The 21318-nt window shown below is 33.4% G+C and overlaps 1 protein-coding gene across 1 annotated transcript in view; it reads left to right on the top strand.

Annotated features, from left to right (window-relative positions):
- The first annotated feature begins 983 nt into the window (after positions 1 to 983).
- LOC143257644 (trithorax group protein osa-like) overlaps positions 984 to 21318 on the top strand; it is a 152364-nt gene continuing 132029 nt past the window's right edge. The window contains exon 1 of the mRNA XM_076516685.1: positions 984 to 2202. Within this exon, the coding sequence (XP_076372800.1) occupies positions 1228 to 2202 (975 nt within the window). The 5' untranslated portion in view covers positions 984 to 1227. The remainder of the gene's footprint in view (positions 2203 to 21318) is intronic.

The following is a 21318-nucleotide window of genomic DNA, read 5'->3' as shown; positions in this document are numbered from 1 at the left end:
ACATTGATAAAAACGAAAACATGAACAATAATATATATAATGATGAAAGTGATCTAAGAAATGTTTTAGTTTTGTTTTTAGTGTAAAGAAACAAAATTTGTTATGTATGCTCAGTTACTGCGAAATATCTAATCACGGATTTTATTGAAGTTTTCAATTTGATTTTGGCAATAAACAAGCTTTCACGAATTTACAGAAATGTGTGAGCAAGAAAATATACAGTAGTTACAAATGATAATAGCCTATTCACTCTATAATCGTGCTCTTACGATTACCACTCACGTTAGTTTCTTACTGTTTTTATTTTATGTATTTGTTCACAGTATTTCTTTTGTAAAGTAGCCGTAATACATAACTGACATTTTTGCTTGTAAACTGCGGGAAAATTAATGTATTAACCATTGAAATTAACAGTTTATGTCATTTGGGAGAGTAAGTTTCCATGCTTTAATAATTTACAGTATCTTACCGAAAATAATTTTATGTGATTTGTCAATTCACATGTTTGAGTAGCCTGACATACAACACGTTGTTAAAAAGCAGGTTATAAAATGAAGTCGTTCATCACAAATTTTTATATCGATATAAACACTCAGCAGAAGCGGGACACTTCGTACAACTTGCGGCCAAAATGTTATCTAAGAGGCCGACGTTCCTTAAAATACTCGTAGAAGAAACAAGTTTTTCTGTTCCGAGCTTCGAACTTGTGTACAGGCATATTGGTAATATAACAAGCAGGGGCGTTTTGTGCAGAATGCCTTAGACGCCTCACTTATCAGCACACACGAATGACTACGCAAAGTTGGAGTTTTTAGAAAGTAGTTCTTAAACTTACTAATAAAATACTTCTTTGAGTGCTTGTAATCCTTGAAAGTCAGACGTAGATTTAAGAATAAAATTATTTGTTGCACAGCTTTTTACATATCTTTTTTTATCAGTTCTAAATCTGTGATAAAACAAGAATATTATGCGGAAGGATTTACTTTTTTTTTTCTGATGGTTCCCGCTTTTGAAGTGTGCATAGAATAATTGTGTATATTATATATATCAGTGATAAGGCCACGTTGGTATAAACCTTACTTTAACATATAGTCAACTTTCTTGACTCAAAACACGTGTTCTCCCAAATGTCAACAAGGCCCACCATGATATGTAGTTGTTCTAATGTAACGTAATTTTAAGAATGTGACGATGTTTAAGTATAGGGTGGTGGCTTAACACAGCAGTATGGCAGCGCGTGCACAATCTGTTGTAAACTGTAAGGAACAAACAAGGCCTGACAACGTCGACTATTCAGCCCGAAATGGAAGTACGGATTTTAAAAGCGGAACGTCGGATGAACGTTGTATTGAAGAGGTCAGTGGAAACGGAATAAATAATAATGTCAAGTCAACAAATATTAACAGTATTGGGAACCAAAACAGAGAGATGATAATGGAAAGCTACCAAGATAGAACTGGTACTGAAATGTCCACCGGTAGGCCTAGGCCTGGAAGTGGTAATGGAAATCACGAACAGCTTTCTTTTCCAGCAAATCTTGAGAGACACCGTATGAATTTTGAATGTCACGGTTTGAATCAGAATTCTAGAAATACCATTGCAGCTAGTGTACAAGAAAGTACTAACTCTGTTTCACTCGTTGGATATAGTGCCAGTGGAGTGTACACTACGGAGCGTGGCAGCTACTTGCAGGAACAACATGGCGGATCGGGTATGTCGGCGAACATTAATGCTAGTGATGTTATGAGTGGAAACACGCAGCAGAGTAAAGTCTATTCACAATATAATCCAATACAGGGTAGGTTTCCCCAACTGCAGAGGGTTAATATGGGCCCTCCCCAAAGACCAGGAAATGCCTCGATGATGGTAAGTTATGGAAGTAATTCATCACCTCAAGTTCAACAGCAACAACAACGTTTTCTGTCAGGTCAAAGCATAAGTCAACAGGGCGGACCAACTCCTACACTGAACCAGCTTTTACAAGCTCCAAACACTTTTCAGAGATATCAGAATAATTTTGGAGACTATAACTCTGTCAGTACAATGACAAAAGGGCTACCTGTTGATGTGAATAGCTCAAACTCGCCTCAGTTTGTTGGTAATAACCGAAGTAATGTGATTCCACAAGCTGAAGGGTGGGGAAGTGTCAGAAGTCCAAACTCATACCATGCTCAGATGTCAAATACAATACTTAGAAACCAGGTAACTGCCATTTAGTGTGATGTAATGCTATACTAATGGTTTTGATAATTATGACTTGATATATTTTTAATTCTTACTTGCCCAACATTTTATGGTTATATAAGTTTCTTGCAAAAAATAGATTATAACATAAATATATTGATGTTTAGGCTTAACTTCCTATTGACTTCTCTAAAAGACTCAAGTAAGTTATTATAGGTCTACTAGTACACCACACAAGCTCAAAATCTGCTTTAAGGACTATTTTTTATTTACTTGTAGCTTGATTTCCATATGATAGAAGATATCTTTCATTCTTGTGACAAAAAATTTGTGAGTTCTTCTCAAAGACTTGTATGGTTGGCATGGTAATACAATTTGTATATTTAAGATGTAATTTCAGATAAGGTTTTATCAGTGTGTTGGTGTCATATGTGAAGTTGTGAAAATAGATAGCTTTTACAGCTTATTACATGAATTTGTCTTGTTACATTCACTTCCAAATAGTTAGTACTTTTATTAGAATAAAAATGTAATTTGAAGTGGTTATTTGTTATTAGAATCAATTATACAGGCCCAAGTGTAGTTTCCAAAAGCATTTTGACAAAATGGAGATTAAACAACTTGTATTTAGCATTTTAGTGCTAAGCTTCATTATTTAAATTTGGTAAATAAAATGATTGGCAAAAGCAGGTCTAGAGCCTAAATTTTGGACTTGGCTTACTAGATGAAAATTATGGTTTATATCACTATACAGTTGATATATTTTAAGTTGGATGTTTTCCAAATTTTCTGATACTATATTGTTAAAAAGTTATTTTCCTTAATTAATTATTGAATAGTAGCTTGGTGTTACCTTAAGAGTTCACTTACCCAATTGAAGTTTGACTTCTTTTGTCCAATTGACTGCTTTCTTGTCTTTTAGTACGTTCTTATACTATTTAATACCACTCACTGTGTACATCCGATTGTGTATTTAATACCACTCACTGTGCACATCTGATTGTGTATTTAATACCACTCACTGTGCACATCTGATTGTGTATTTAATACCACTCACTGTGCACATCTGATTGTGTATCTAATACCACTCACTGTGTACATCTTATTATGTATTTAATACCACTCACTGTGCACAACCTCTACCATATCTGAAGGCAACCCATTCCAAAGATTAATTATCTTCTAAGAAAAATTAAACTGTTTTAGCTGAAGATAATTCCTATTCTGCCAGAATTTATACTTGATTCCCCTAGTCTTAATGTTCTCACTGTTAAATATGAAAAAGATTATGCATCGACACTAGCTAACCTTTCTCTGAACTCTTTCTAACAGTCGACTTTTTTTTTTTTTTTAAAGTTAGGATCCAAAGACTGAACACAGTACTTCAAATATGGCCTAACCAGTGACTTATACAATGAAATTATAACCTTTTTAGACTTGTGTTCAGTATTTCTGTAGATACAACCTAAAATACTATTTGCCTTACCAATAGCAACAGCACATTGCTTGCATGGTTTCAGAGACTGATTGATGATAACATCATGATCCATTTCTGTTAAGGTTATTCTTATCCAAACTATACTTATAATTCAAATTATAACCTACATGTATTATCATGCATTTATTATATTTAAAATATCATCTGCCATTTATTTGCCCAACTCCTTTTGCAAGTGAGCAGCATCCTTTTCACAGCTAGCAACACCCAAGACGTTAATATCATCAGCAAATTTAAGTAATTTATTGACTGTTCCTTCGTCTATGTCATTGATGCAAGTCTAAAAGAGGAAAGGCCCTAACATTGAGCCCTGAAGTATCCTACTTGTGACAGTAATCCAGTTTTACTGAATTTGATGGAAATAACTTGAACAATGTTATAAAGTAAAGGGATTATGGTGTAATAGTCGATCAGTCTCTATAGTCATCCAACCAGTATACTGTTGCTAATGGTAAGGCAAATAGCATTTTAGGTTGTATATACAGGAATAGTGAATACAAGTCTAAAGAGGTTATAATTTCATTGTACAAGCTACTGGTTATGCCACATTTGGAATATTGTCTTTGGTCTTGGGTACTCTACCTTAGGAAAGACACTGAATTGTTGGAAAGGGTTTAAAAGAAGGATTACTGGAATTGTGTCTGGGATGGAGGGGTTGTCATGCAAGAGAGATTGAAATCTTTCAAATTTTCTCTTGAAAGAAGAAGAGGTAGAGGGATTCTGATAGTTTAAGATTCTAAAGAAAATTAATATTGTTGATGCATCATATTTTTTCATATTTAACAGTGAGAATATTAGGACTAGGAGACATAAGTATACATTTTGACAGAGTAGGAGTCATCTTCAGTTACGACAGTTTTATTTTATTAAGAGTTTGATTGGTCTTTGAAATGGGTTGCCTTCAGATGTGGTGAAGGAAGTAAATTTAATGAATTTAAGAAAAAAGTTTGATAATTATATGAAAGTTAAAGACTGGCTTTAAGATTTTTTTCATGTATTTTTAATTATTCTAATTTAGTTCAGAGGATGGAACAGCCAAGATGGACCAATAGGTCCCAAGTTGTTCCAGAATATTATAACAAACCTTTGCTTTATTCCATGTATCCACTCTTTTATCCAGTTATTCAACTTATTCTTTCAGCCTGTAATATCCTTAAACAATCAAAATGTAAATATATTAAAACTATTAGTACAAATACCATTGTGAAATAAATCATTTTTCTAGTTTGTAATTGATAGATAAGTAGTTTTTGAGTACATTTAGATTTTTATGGCATTTTTTCACAGTTATTGTTTCAACATTTAGACTTTACTACAAGTGCAAATATCACAAACCCAGAAGTGTTATTTTAAGCATACAAACAGCCAAGATGAGTAGGAGTATTGTTCCTTTTATAATATAACGAATATCATTCCTCATGTTTTTTTCCTGAGTATTAACACCCTTACCTTAGTGAAAAGTTGATGACACGAGTAGCTTTAAAACCATTAGATTATTAGACGTAATTAGGAATATTTAAATATAGCACAGTGGTGTGAGAAATCCACCCCATTTGCATGGGCCTTCCTGACTTGGATAAAATTCACTGGTTATTTGAGCACTAGCATACAAGAAACATATATTTAGTTTTTATATAATAATAATAATGGACCAATAAACTGTTAATTGATGTTTCTTGACAGTACAGGGTAAGATCTGAATATAAAAACTGCACTGTGATCTGCTGTAGTTCCATATCTCTAAATATTTCAGTATTTTCCAGTAGACATAGTTTGTTTGTTTTGGAATTTCGCACAAAGCTACTCGAGGGCTATCTGTGCTAGCCGTCCCTAATTTAGCAGTGTAAGACTAGAGGGAAGGCAGCTAGTCATCACCACCCACCGCCAACTCTTGGGCTACTCTTTTACCAACGAATAGTGGGATTGACCGTCACATTATACACCCCCCACGGCTGGGAGGGCGAGCATGTTTAGCGCGACGCGGGCGCGAACCCGCGACCCTCGGATTACGAGTCGCACGCCTTACGCGCTTGGCCATGCCAGGCCCCAGTAGACATAGAATGTTTTAAAGTTACCAGTCTTTTATGTTTCTGATGTTCTTTTTCACTGATTTGTGAGTTCCTTCCAGAAAAAAACAAATGGATTGTTTAATCCTCTTTTTGTACATTAGTTTTATTAGCCACACACTAAATTAAACAAATTTCAAAATTCTATGTTTTTAATTTGAGTTTCAAATAAATTATTGCATAATACTAAGCAATACTTTATTTCTTCTGGAAATTTTCACAAAAATAGAAGAGAATAAAAGTTAGATTTTTTTTAATCCTGTAAATGATAACCCTGTTTTTTAACAAGTATGTAAGGATTTAGATGCTCATTATATGAACAGTTGAGTGAATTCAAGAATTTAATAATTTGCTTTTTTTCACAATTAAAATTCTGAAAGCTCAGTGTAGAAGGGCTGTCTCATATATGAACTTCAAAAACAATCTAGCATGGAGGCTGAAATTGTTATAATACACTTGCTTGCAAATATTATGATGTACATGAATATTTTTATTGGTAAGCTAGCTCTTGTGGCTTATAAACTCATTTATTTATATGTAAATAGATTTTATTATTATTGTTGTTGTTTTCTTTTTTGCTAAATTCAAGAAATTGTGTTTTACTTGGTATTGATCTGTTGCTGGAGTTTTAAATGGATATTGATGGACAGTTTCAATTGGTCACTCAGTTTGTTGATATTACTATACATTACGTCAGTATTCTTCATGGCATACTTTTGGTTATTTTGTAATTTTTGGGAAGACCTTATAAAAGGAGGAAGTCCATTTTTTAAAGTCTGCAACTTTGGTTTTTTGTTTTGAAGGGATCACTATGTTGATCCCTTCAATACGAGTCGGGTACTGCAGGACTAATAATAGTTGTTTAGGATTGTGTCTTTAACTACTTGCTTGTCTTAAGGAATGAAATATAGGATTTCATACAAAGTTCAAACTACTGCATCATTGCATCCAGAATAGTAGTGATTCTTTCTGTAATTTCTTCTGTTTATTGAGAGTACAGTGGCTTAAATTATAAAAATTAAAGGTTTTGTTGTTTTTTTTAGTTCCTACAGTTCAAATTTGTTTAGTGACATCTTAAGAAAAGTGTGATCATAATTTGGAAAAATTAATTTTTTTTCAGGATTCAACATTTTCAAACATTCTTCCATACCTTGATAAAAGTTGCCTTTAGTGTATATAAGTTGCTACTGGAAATATTGAAAATTAAATTTAATATTTTGTAAAAACAAAATACAATATTGTGAAACAGCTTAGATTTAATTTGTATATTAATTATAGGTATTTGAGTTTGTTGTTATAAGTCTTTGTTAAGATCTTGATGGTAATTATGACCTACCACCTAAACCTTTTAAACAGTGACTATGTTTATTTATCATGAATATTAAGAAATATTGATAAGCTTGTGTTGAATTAGTTTGAGGTACATATTTCTTTTAATTTAACAGCTGTCTATTATATCCAGTGTATATCTGTACAGAAAATGTTCATACACCTTACAATCTAAATGTGCATATGTTAGCACAGCAATGGATATAAACAAAAGGCAGGTGTGAATTTACTTTAGTAGACATTTTGTACAATCACATATTAAAAACTTGTCAAAGTTTTTGAAATGTCTAATCTTAATTTGTAGAATAAAATTATAAGTTTATTTATTCTTAGTATTAAGTACATAAAGTTTAGCTTTAACTAAACTGAAACAAAAAGTATACACAAGTTACAGTGTTAATTGATCTCTGTTGAATTTAGGCTGTACTTAATAAAGGCTTAACTAAAGCTTGAGACAAGTAGACTTGCAGATTTTGGTGTCTGTGATTAGAATTCTTTTGTATTATTCTAGAAATCCTGTATTTAAAGAAGTGCAGTTGCAGTAAAGATGCTAAATTGACAACAAATGTTTTGTATGTTTCCACTAGTTCTGTATGTATTGGTGGTAATGTAATGAGTTTGATTATAAATGTTGTTATATACACTATGGTAATACACTGGAATGTTTCCTTTGAATCTCTTACTCAAACTGGTTTATATTTCACAAAAATATGTTTTTGTGAAATATATGTTGCCGAGCTATAAATGAGCAGAAGTAATCTTGATGAATTATGAAACCAACAAAAATAATTTAAATGGTTTATTTAGACTTGTTTCTTGGAAGTAAGAGTATTTGCATATTAAGCAGCAAAGATAGGTTTTTGTTGTTTTGTTAACTTGTACCTGATGAAGTGCAATAGATTGTCAAAAATGTGATAAGCCATCATAGATTGCTCGAAGAATACAGTACAGTATAGTATCAACTGAAGTATCACAAGACTATGATTATTAAACATCATTCCCGATGCACTTACTTGAAAGGACATCTGGATCTGTGCATATTTTATTATCAGATCAAATGTTCATGTTCTTAAGTAAAATTTAAAATGTTCCTGAGTTTTCCACAGGTGAAAACTTGCACAATAATGATTTTTGATTCTTTCTATTGGGATCTATAATGGGATGAGCTAGTACATTAAGCATGGTTTCCAGTTACACGGTCTAAGACACCTTAGTGCTAAACTTCCATCAAACGAGAATTTAATCATAGCCATCACTTTTTGGACATCATTTTTTTCCTTATAGTTCTGAATGCAGGTAGCTTAATTGCTTTGCACCATAAAATGCCAAACCAACCTAAGAGTTGAATTTGTTTTTTTACAGATACGTTTTAAGAGGTTGAGTATGTTCTGAATTTCAAAATGATTTGAAGTCACATATGTGATTTAGTGCCAGTTTTTTGTTTGTTTTTTTATGGAGGGTGAAGATCCTTTCTAGATCCACTGCAGGTGTTGTTCTGTCCTGTATAGTTGTGGTATCTTTTTATGGAAATTGAAGACCCAGCTCTCTTCCCTTTCTGGACTCACTGATGTATACATTGAAGATGACGTCATGTTCTTTACTGCTGTCTCTTGTTGGAGGATAAAGATTCTGGTCTCTTACCTTTTTGGATTCATTGATATGTACACTTGATGTGTTGTTATATTCTGTATTATGGTGTTATCTTTTATTGGAGGATAAAGATTCAGATAGCTTCTTGTGATAGACTCAGCGATGTGTACACCTTAGGTGTTTTCCTATGCTTTATTGTTGTGGTACAAGATAATAAACTACTAAATTTACTCATATCTTCAGCTAGGTTTCTCTTGTATTTTCAACACAAAATTCATTTTATTTGATAAATTCAGCAATACTCTTGTTACTGTTTACAGCTTTAGAATAGATGACCTCTTTAAAAGTTTTCACATAATATTATTTCCATTTGATCTTGTTTAGAATAATAATGAACCACGTTAGCATATTAGCCATAGTTGGTTTTACTTTTTGTATATTAAGACTAATATATATAGTTAATACTTGCTATATAACAGTTTGGTATATGTGACACTACCTCATGAGTTAAATTAATTTGTGATAATTACATTTTTTGCCATATTTATGAGTTATAAGCCTCATTTCTAAGACATTATTATCACTAGTTTCTAGAGGCTTATCATGTTTCCTTTTTGGCTTTTGAAGAAGACTGTACATTATGTTTCTTTTTTATAGCCATTTCTGTACATTTGTTAAATGTTAAGGGTTCATTAAGAGTTGTGTTTTAAACATCTCGTAACAAGTTTGATGTTATATTGTTGTGGAAGTTTCAGGTTTTTTTTCAGTTTCATGTTTATTATTTTAAATCTTTATAAACACTAGTTTTTGGTTAAACTGTAGATAAATTGATGCTACTACTTGACACAATTTAACTGTAAACAGCATGTTGTAAATTTGTCATGATTTCCTTTATCTGCTAAAGTTATATTGTTAATGAGCTTTCACTGTTCAAATGAATTGACTTAATGAGTTTTCATTGGTCAAAGGAAGTAAGCAGTTTAATGAGGTTTAAATGGCAAAGGAAGTATTGGGGAGTGTTGAAGAGTAATTGCTTTTTAATCTTATTTTTTATTATTATAGAGATTGTTATGCATTATTATCTTAACCCTTTTGTAATGGGATTGGATAAAACAAATGCATTTATATACATATTTGCAGACTTCAAATAATTATACTGTAATCTACTGTATATATATTTTACATAAAATTAGGTAGACTTTTAATAAATATTTCAATTTTTTTTGTATTCAAAAATTCAGATTTTTTTAATGAACTATTTTTGCTAAAATTTGTTTGTGAAAATATCAAGTTTGTTTCTTTACTAATCTAATCCATGTGTGAAGTGATTTAATTGCATGATTTAAAAAAACAACTTTTGTCTTAAAAACCTAAGATATTATTTGTGTAATCTCTAAAACTTTTAAATATGTTTCAAATGTTTGTTTTTTCTAAAACTATATTTTGTCTATTATTTTCTTTACCCTAACATTAGGGGTCTGTTGGTTTGACTGAACTCCTAACCAGTATAGAATATTAGGAAATAAATATAAATTATGCTTTTTTCATTCTAGAATGACTGCAGATAAAAACAGAAAAACACAAATCTTTAGTCTAAATAGCTTAAAACTCATAATGTTATACATTTATATATGTTTATTAATTTTATTATATTGACTTTCCAGTTATATCAGACTAACATTAAAGAAGTTGCATTGATGTGGCATGCATATACTCATGTTACTATATTTAATGATACAAAACCAACCTTTAGTCTTTACAAAGTGACATGTCTTGGTTGTGTTTTAGTGGACTAGCATTTTGTAAAATAAAATAAAATTTCAATTATTATACATTATATATGTATATAAATTATAACTGTTTACAAACAAATTCTTAAACTTTTTATTAAAACAAAACAGTAAGTAAAGAAGTAAAGAAAATAATTCTCTCTTCTTGTGATGACCTTTGTATTTAGTGCTGCTGCTTGTAGTTTTCTAAGTCTTAAGAAATTTTGCGTGTGAAGGATGTGAAACAAAATAATGTTTTTAGGTTTTTTATACACATTTTAATAACCAAAAAATTGCAAATTATTAGGTAGATATTATAAAATTCTATTCTAATTTGTCAGGTTTAGTAACTGAACTGTAATTTTGTCTTAACAAATGTGAAATTTTGAGTGGACTAAAGATACAACCTATCTCCTTTAAATCTTGTTTCGAAAAGAGTGAAATGACATCCTAATATGTGAAAATAGCTGAGAAAGCCACAAAGGTGAAAGATATTCTGAGCTTTCGATTGGTTATTCGCATGTCATATGCACAATTAATTGTATGAAAGGGTCCATTTCCACAAATGGAAAGAATGGGACCAGTGTGTTTAATTCAGTACATGAGCAATATAAAAAAACATAGGAGGTTCTTGTTTTATATTCTAGGTTATCAATATCAGTAATTTGAGTTCCTAATTTGGAAGAAACTATAGACTTTGTATTTTGACATTATAAATATCCAATATGAACCAGTGCTACATTTAACATACCACATGACACAAAAAATCAATATTTAAGTGTTTTTTATCTACTTTTAAATTAAGAAATTAAATAATGTATAATACTATAATTTGAATTATAATCAACAACTTGATATGGAATGTAATGATATACATTCATAAAATAGTAGTTCAATAAAAGTTTAAATGCAAGTCAACAAATATGATAACATTGCCTTTACCCCATGACCTGTAGCAATAGGGTTAATATGTGTGTTTAAGATTAACCTAAGCTTTCCAAGCTGGCTGAACCTTGTGAAATATTATTGGGATTATGGCCATAAATAATATTAACAATGTGAGTATGCAAATGATGAAACAATGATGTCTGATGTTTATAAATAGGAATGCAAATAGAGCATACTTAGCTGAACTGATTACCAGACTGATTTTCGGTTTTGTGTTGAGTATATAGCTTGTTATTATTGGATGATAATATAATCTTTATCACAACAATCTGATAGTAAAATTGTTCATCATTATGAGATATTTATATATTGTTTTTGGTTTTTATTTGTTTGTAAGATGTTAAACTGTATTTCAGGTAATATTTTTTTCAAATCTAATGATGTTCTAAGAACTGTGAATGAAAGTAAAGATAAATATATTACAGTATGTCAATCATACTGTATCTGCTATGTCCAGTGCCCATTTGAAGGTTTGGTATAATATCAAGGCTTATCAGGCCAGTTGGGAGTGACATAATAGTGGTATGTGTGTGTCTGTGTATTTATCATTAATTTTTTATTATCATTAACTTTAAGGGTGTAAATCACATTGAGAGAGAGAATTTCAATTATTATCAGGTTTAGTCAGGTTTATTTGTAATAATTAATAATGCAACATTATTTTATTTCTTATTTTTAGTTATTGTTTCTTTATATGAAATGGCAAAGAAGTGGTTAATAATGTTTTTTCAGTTCCTTTTTTTAATGACCTTCAAAAGTGACTTTAGAAGAGTTGAATTTTTGTACCAAATGTTCAGAATTTACAAGTTTATTAACTCCTTCCACCTCCATAATCTCTTTCTCTCAAGGATAATCCCCTTAACACTCCTGGGGAGCCTTTAGAGGCTGGATCAATTACTTTTCAGGATTTTTTGGCTGAAATATGATTGTCTTTTTTCATAATTTCTCTTTGACTGCAGTGGTTTTGTACAAAAATAATGTTTTTGTTTGTTGTATTGAAGTATAAGAGTTTAGACAAAATTAATAACTTGGTAATTAAGTTTTAAACTTTTTGTCTTTCTTTCTCAATATGGAATTGAGCTGCTATCATGTTGTTACATAATATGGGTTTATTTGCATGTGGTATGCTCTTTTATTACTCGCACTTGCAATGCTGAAAATTTCATGATGTTTTCACAGTTTTGCTGAGTGGTCATAAAATTTTCTTTTCTTTTGTTAAGCAGATTTTTTTTGTGGTGATTTAATTTTCTTTTCTTATTTTCTGTTAAATGACTGAAACTATGAAAGATCAGTAGTAGGTTCATTTGGTATTAAGTATGATGTACTTCTGTGATATTGGTAAGCAAAATTGAAGTGAAAATGTATCTCAGAATGGCTGGTATGGATATTAACACTTTTATTGATATGGACAGAACAATGTTTGAACCTTCATAGGTCATCTTCAGGTTAAGAAAGAGAGAGTTTGAATGTGACCATTGACGGACATGTCTTAGTGACGAAAGTATAAATGGGTACAAGATTGTAGGGGTGTTGCAGGTGGATGTTAGGTTATTAATTAGCATAGGTATAAAGGTGTTCCTTTATATTGGTTTAATTTTGGCTTTAGTTGGTGTATAAGCAGGGCTACTTTGGTTTTTGTTTCCCTACTTAATATCTGGGTGTTTTGAATGGTTATGTTGTTTTTATTTGATTTGCAGTGTTCAAAAATGTGTGAAGGTGTTTTTTGTGTTCTTTGAATCTAGTTTCCATTTTTCTGATTGTTTCTCCAATATAGAAGTTGTGGCAGTTGTTGCATTGTATTTTATAAATTATGTTGCTGTTGTGTTTGTCAGTTTCATTGCTACATAGTATGGACTTTAGTTTTGTACCTGGCTTTTGAATAAATTTGGTGTTTACTGGAATGTTGTGGTTTGTTATAAGTTTCTTCTAAATGTTTATTTTTTCACTGATGTCAGGAACACATGGTATGCAGCAGTATAAGGTTTTGTAGTTTGTTGTATCTTGGGATTTATTTTTGTTGGTCTAGGTGTGTGCATATAATATTTTCCACAGTTTATTGAGAAAATTTGTTGATTTCATCTTCCGTTTTATCAGGTGAGCATAGTTTTGTGGCTGTGTTTATTTGGTTTCTTAATATGTTAAGTTTTTGTTTTGTTTTGTGTGCTGAGTCCCAGGGAAAGTATAATCCAGTATGGGTAATTTTTTTTTCTGTGGATTTCTGTTTTGAATCATGTATCAGTTCTAGTGATTCTGAGGTTAAGAAATGTTACTTGGTTAGTTTTTTTCCTGTTTACAGGTGAACTTAATGTTGGGGTGTATAAAATTAACGTGATTGAAAAAACTATGTGTGTGTTCTGTAGATGTGAATCCAGCAATTGCCCCTTGGTGTGGATTTCAGTACGTGGTGAGAGGACCTCCCAGGGAAGATTCTATTCTTTCAGGTTACCTCCTCTGGGGTCTAAACATCCACCCACGTGTTTGCCATGCTTGGTGACCTGTGAAGGGGAGGAGAGGATCCTGGTGGTTGAGGGGTCCAACCCTAAAACACCAAATGTCCTCCTTTTTAATTCAGAAGGGGCTGGAGGGACTTGCTGGCTCTCCAAAGTCAGTAAAGAAGCTTCAATCTGGAGACATTGGTTGAAACATCCACATCCCAACACAGTGAACTCCTCTTGAATTCAAAGGCTAATGGGGATGTACCTGTTGAGGTTACCCCTCATGCTACCTTGAATTCATCACGAGGAGTTATTGTTGAGAAGGATTTGAAGAATGTCCCAGAGTCGGAGATTCTCGCTGCTTTCTCCACTAAAAGAGTTTCTGTAGTGAGGTGCATCTCCACTCACAAAGATGTAGTTACACTGCCAACAAATATCCTCGTTTTGACATTTACATCACCACATGCACTTGCCACCATCAAGGCAGGTTATCTATATTGCTGGGTACGGCCGTACATTCCAAACTCTCTCCGATGTTTCCAGTGTCTGAGGTTTGGTCACTCAAAGATGTCATCTTGTGGTTCCCTGACATGCTAATTGTAGTGGCAAGGACCACGATGCCCATGAATGTGAAATGGACCCACATTGTGTCAACTGCAATGGTTCTCACCCTTCCTACGTTCGTTCTTGCTCGAAATGGTTGGAGGAAAAAGAGGTGCAGCATTTGAAAACGACTCATAACATTACTTATTATTCAGAAATTGCTGTCCACCACTTCATCTTGGACATATGCTGCTGCACTTCATTCCACATCTACAGTGGAAGTGCAGACAGATCTCTCTGTGCCTCCAAGATAATTGTTCTCAAAAAAATTAAAACACTTTTGACCTCCATGGTTAAAAAAGTTGATGAGTCTACTTCTATACCCATCTCTGTTCCTCCCATACATTCCAACAAACCCCAAGATCCACAGTCTTTGGTCACAAGTGCAGGCATTTCTTTGGATACATCTTTTTCTCCCACCCCAAGTTGCAAAATAATCATTTATTCACGTCCTCAGTCACCCAGGGCAGGATCCATGGAGGTCAACAGACCTCCCCCGAATAAGAACAGTAAGGAAGAAAGACATGGTCATAAACAGACGGATTCTCCAGTCAATTCGCCTACACGTCATTAAAAATGGCCACCTTGATACAGTGGAACTGTCGAGGTTTGTGTTCTAATCTGGATGACATCAAAACACTGCTTCCTACCATCCTGTATGTTTTTCCTTACAGGAAACATTTCTGAAACCTGCAGATACAGTCACCTTTTGGCAGTCTTTTCTATACAGAAATGACAGGCTGTGTGATGGACGAGTACATGGAGGGATGGCACTGTTGGTTGATCAGTGTATGCCCTCTCTGTCTTTGTCACTCAACACACCCTTGGAGGCCATAGCCATACGTGTTTTTTTGGGTCATACCATCACCGTTTGTTCTCTCTATCTGTCACCTGGAGAGACATATGATCAATCAGACCTTGATGCACTCATTGAACAATTGCCATCTCCCTTTCTAATCCTGAGGGACTTTAATGGACATCATCCCCTCTGGGGAAGTGCTGTTATTGATGAGCTCAAAAATGGGCCTGGGATACTTTCCTACACTTTCAAAGTGCATCACTTTCCAGCAGGCCATGCACGTGCTAGGTGGGTAAGACGTAAAAGCCAGAAGGAATCTTGGGTTAAGTTCACAACTGGCATATCTTCTACCACCAGTTCCAAAATCATATGGGACAGTATTTGAAAGGTCAGTGGGCAATATAACTCTGTCCCCCTCTCAATCTTGCTCTCTAATGGCCAGGAAGTAGCTGATATCCAGAGCATCGCCAATACTTTAGATGAAAGCTTTTGCCAGGTATCTAGCACTTCTGCTTGTTTCTTCACCTTCTTGGCCATCAAGACTCAGGCAGGAGGTTAACCTCTTTCCTTTTGAACTGACTGTCTCTATGACTATAATCGTCCCATTACACTGGTGGAACTGAAACTGGCCCTTTATTGGTCTGGCAGTACATCTGTTGGACCAGATGATGTAATCTATGACATGCTGTACCAATTATCTCCTGCTTCTTTTGATATTCTTCTAATTGTTTTCAACCAGATCTGGCAGGAGAATGTTTTTCCTAATGCCTGGTGCCAGGCTATTATTTTACCTTTCTCTAAGCCTGGAAAAGATCCCAAAATTCCTTCAAACTACCATCCAATTGCTTTGACGAGTTTCTCTGTAAGACCTTAGAGAGGATGGTTAATGGTCATCTTGTTTGGTTCTTTGAATCAACCAACCTCCTCTCTGCCACCCAGTGTGGGTTCCAACAACAATACTCCACAATTGACCACCTGATTCGACTTGAAACATCAAACAGAGAAGCCTTACTCAAACGACAACATCTTGTATCAGTATTCTTTGACATTGAGAAGGCTTATGACATAACATGGAGGTATGACATTTTGCGAGACCTCCATATATATGGGTTACGTGGCCATTTACCCATTTTTATTAAAAAATTTTTAATGGACAGGAAATTCCAAGTTCGTGTCAGTTCGACACTTTCCTGTACTTTTCTACATGAAATTGGAGACCGCTATGGCTGTGTTTTGAGTGTCACACTTTTCAGTATAAAGATTAATTCCATCACTGAACAACTCCCTCTCACTGTTGCAAACAGGCTCTGTGTCGACGACTTCCACGTCTCATGTCAGTTGTTGAACATGAGATCACGTACTGAAGTGTACCACAGATAACGGCTTCAATCTCTCTCTCTCTAAAACCATTTGCATGCACTTTTGCCACCTGAGGGGTATTCACCCAGATCATGAACTCTGTATCGGTGAAGTGTTGCTGCCTGTGGTCCCTGAGACCAAGTTCTTGGGGCTTATCTTTGACCATATCCTGACCTTTATACCACACATTAAGCAGCTACGGGTTGAATGCATAAGAGCACTGAACATCCTCCATGTCCTCTGTACCACAAGTTGGAGAGCGGATCGATGTTCTATGTTAAAGATATATCATGCTCTTATTCAACCAAAACTCGACTATGGATCACTGGTCTATGGCTCTGCCAGGCCCTCGGCCTTAAAGATGCTGGACTCCATTCATCATCAAGGATGTCTACTCTGCACTGTGGCTTTTTGCACCTTCCCAGTTCAGAACTTATTTGTAGAATCTCACGAACCTTCTTTGCACTTTCGCCGTTTGCAACTGTCTTTACTGTATTCTTCGAAACTTCGTTCCTTACCAAAGCATCCCACCTGGGGTTGTGTTTTCCTTCCTCGGTGGGCCATACCTTTTCAGAACAGATGATCTGCCATTGTTCCTTTTGGTCAGCCCATCCCACCATGGCTTATTACAGTCCTTAAATGTGACCTTTCTTTTAAGTCATCAGAGAAAAGCAGATACTCCTGATTGGAAGTATAGTCTTTTATTTACTGAACAACTTTCAAACAATCTTTCCATTCCAATTTATACAGATGGTTACAAATCAGGTGACTCTGTGGGCTCTGCCATGGTTTGTTGTGGTTTTGTGGTTGTGCACAGAATCTTCTCTACAGCTTCTGTGTTCACTGCTGAACTGTTTTGGTTGTAGTGAATGGTGTAAGGGTTGCTAATTGGTCACTGGGGGTGTGTATCAGTTAGTTGGGGCCTTGGATATAAAGTTCTAAAGCTATCTTACAGGCTTCAGTTGTTGGTACTTCTTTGGAAATGGAGATTACATCAAAACTGGCTATTAAGGCTTTATGATTTCGTTGATTAAGAATATATTTAAAGTCAAAAGAATCTTTGAAAAAGGAGCCTGCTGATGTTAATAGTTTTGTGTGGAAATTCTTTGTTGTTTAAGATACTGTTTTAAGGTGTTTCAAGGAAACATGTTTTGAGTTCTACCTGGAAAGACAGGTTGTTGGTTGTCAGTGGAATTATTGTCAAAATTGTCATATTTCTGGTGGTTGTTTTTCATTGCTTTGTTGGTGTTTTCAGTTTGTGTGGATTACCAGTCTTCTAGATAGGTCTCCCAGGCAGGCTTACATTTCGATGGATAGAATATTGAGAAAAAAAAATTCAAGTGAAGCAGTCTTAAGTTATGTATGCAAAATTACATTATAGGGGAATTTTTTTAGTTGTGATTTTAGTGAAATAGACTCATTTAAGTTATTGCTTTGAGGACTCGGCTCTTATGTCGTCACATTATGTCAGTTGCTATTAATGATGTTGATTCATGTTTGTTATTGAGTGCACACATGGTGTCTAAATTTTAGAAGTATCATTATGCTACAGAATGTGAGGCAATAGTTGCAAATTTTTCGAGGAGATGTGTTCGGTAACATAATATGGAATGTGGCCCTTTCTAAAGAAACAGTCTTGTATATGTAGAGACATGAATATAAAATTTCAAACTTTTTGAACAATTTCTGTTTCCCCCATTTTCCATGAAATGGAAGAGATTCAGTTATATTTTGAATGTATAGGGGTCAAGAAGATTTAATTCCATTTATCAGGTACTAGGGCCAGGGGTTGCACTGGGATCACATTTTATCTCTCATTTTGGATTACTTTGAGATTTATGTTTGTTGCTATTTATACTCTACTGTTAGTTGTGCATAATGTAAAGAAAATAATTACACTCATTTGAGTCAAATCTATTTCAGAATGAGGGACTAAGTTTAGTAAGGAAGTTAATGTTGTAGTGTGAGTAACTTACACATGAGTAATAAGAAGTTGATGAAGACATTGGTTCTATTATGCTCCATGATAATTTTTTATGGAATAACTATTTACTTATCGTCTTTTGATATAACTGTCAACTCCAGACAACTTAATGTCACTTGGAAATAGAATACCCTCACAGGAACTACCATAATAGGAACATGCACGTACTTTTATTAAACATTAAGGTTTGGTGATGTGGCATCTGGGATTAATTGGAAGTGCTTTAGTCCATATAACATGATATTAAAAAATTAAGTGGTCCCTGTAAGCAGTTGTGGCCACTTCAGATTCTCAGAAAAATATCAGAATGGCCATATCTATTTTTTTGTGCTTGTAAACTGTATAATATCAGATATTGTGAGCTATAAATTATACATATTAACCACTGTATCTATTTCACCATTTTTCTAATTTCTTAAGACAAAATTTGGTGTGTGTGTTTTTGTGTTTTGAGAAAGTTTGTGGTAATTTGTATAATTTTTTTTATTTTTGAGCAAAGAAAACTTGAAGAGGAAGTTATAAAGTAAACATTTATGGTTTATCATTAAAAAAAAAAGATAACAGAAGTAGTGCATGAAATATTGACAAGATAATGTAACATAAGAACAGGAGAACTTGTGGGAGTGGGGGTCATTGTAATGCAAGTAACCAGCCCTTATGCAGTGCTGTATTATTCTGGTTATGCATTTTCTTATTCGAATATTTCTTTACTTCGATTTGGCTCTAAGTATCAGTTCTTAAAGCACTGCACTTTATTTTATAAGCAATTGGTAGAAAAGACTGATAACTGAATGGCAAAGGAAGCTTTCACATATTTTTCTTGCTATATTTTTCCACCTTACATTTCATAAGTCAGAGGAAAATAAACAATTTCATAAATTAACTGTGTGATTGTGTGACCTCTTATAAATTGTGGTATGACAAAAACAGGACTGAAAATGACTTAAGTGTAACATGAGAAATGATAGAATTGTCCACTGTAGTAACAGAAACTTTCCATCTGGTATTAAAGCATAATAAACAAAAAAAAGGAAACTAGTAAGAACTCCAAGCTGTCCCTACACACCATTTCTGAAAAAAATAAGATTAAAAATTTAAATCCATTTCTTATTTTACACAGACTTTTAAATTTGTGTGAAGTATAGACTGTTCAGTATTGCAGATAGGAACCTATTTCATATGTTGATGATTCTGATAGAAAAATAAAACTGCCATAATTAGAGTCTAACATGTCTTTTTTTCCAAATCATAAGATTGTCTTGCAACTTTTTCAAAATAATGGAAAAGAAATCAAAGGACTTTACCCTATTGATTCCCCATGTAGTGTTATTAACATTGGTAAAATTGCATCTCTCCCTTAAATAAATTGAGAGAGATTATATTCTATTCCAAAAAAATATTTCAACATTTATGGTCACCACTTCACACACTTTCTATCATCCAAGTAACTAGTAAAAGCCTTTAAAGAAGATACCATGTTAATTAGACAAGCTTTCCATTTAGTGAAGCTACATTGGCTTTATTTTATGATATCGTCCTTCATTAAGTACTTTTGTAAAGTGTTCTTTTATCAGACCCTGGAACTTTTTCCACTATAGAAGTAGGACTAATTAGTGTGTAATATTTTGGCCACTTTTATCCTCTCCTTCACATTAAAAAATATGGTCTTTCTAATCCTCAGACACTTATCTACTGTCTGTTGACCTACCATAGAAAGAGAGGCTGAATATTTTATCTTTAACCTTATTTAAAAACCTGTAGAAATTTTTGTCTATCCTTAATCTTTTAGTGTTTTTTACTTACCACCAAGTGATTAAAAATGTTGAAAGCTCAGTTATCACATAGGCTTTAAAAATAACCTTGTTATCAGCATCCTTTAAGAACCCAATCCACATTTTTGAATTTTTGTTACTTTTAACATTATTAAAGTTTTTGCAATTGGATTTGATATTATTAGCTAGCTGTTGCTCTTAAGTCCATTTGGATTTATTTCACAATTGTTTTTTAACCAACTCACCAGCTTTCCTATAGTTCTGTAAATCTTTCAACTAGTATGTAAATTTAAATATAAACTTGTACCACTTGTCACTGGTTCTATCATTTACATCTTTTGTTAGGCAGTTAGGTGTGGTCTTTCCTGTTATCCTCTTTTTCTGTGTAAAACCAGATCAATTCTTGGTTTGTTATAACAGTTTGTTAGTGACAAATCTTGTTTCAAGACCTCAGAATTGTCTTTATAAAAATTAGGAACCACAAATTATATTTCCTGTATCTTAACATTTAGCGAAACATCATACTAACCTCATGACGACTCTCCTCCAAGTGTTCAACTCTCATTAATGTTACCAATCTAATATGGTACACCCCCTCCCAAAGTTGTCTCTGACCATTTGTTAGAACTGTGACAGATAGTATAGATTGACCTTTGGAGGTTTGGAACACACAGTGGTAGATTTAAGATTGTGTGGACCCTATATCCCATGTAATTTTATATAGAATAAAATTATCAGTGGGCTTCCATTAAGATCGTGTGCCCTGGGGCTGAGCCACTACCTAAATATGCCACTGGAAACACAGTACCAAATGGGGGTTCAAACCTTCAATAACACTAACCTCAGAATTTATTGATGATGTTAACATAACCATTAGTTTATACTTGATTGAAAGTCCTTTTATTTTGTGGGTAATGAAAAAAAACACATTCTTATGTAATTAAAAAATACATTATATAAAACAGTAATGATGACTTTTTAA

Source organism: Tachypleus tridentatus, chromosome 7 (genome assembly GCF_004210375.1).
Source record: "Tachypleus tridentatus isolate NWPU-2018 chromosome 7, ASM421037v1, whole genome shotgun sequence".
In the NCBI taxonomy this organism is placed as follows: domain Eukaryota; kingdom Metazoa; phylum Arthropoda; class Merostomata; order Xiphosura; family Limulidae; genus Tachypleus; species Tachypleus tridentatus.
The sequence above is the reverse complement of the archived record's forward strand: the minus strand, read 5'-3'. Positions and strand labels throughout refer to the sequence as shown.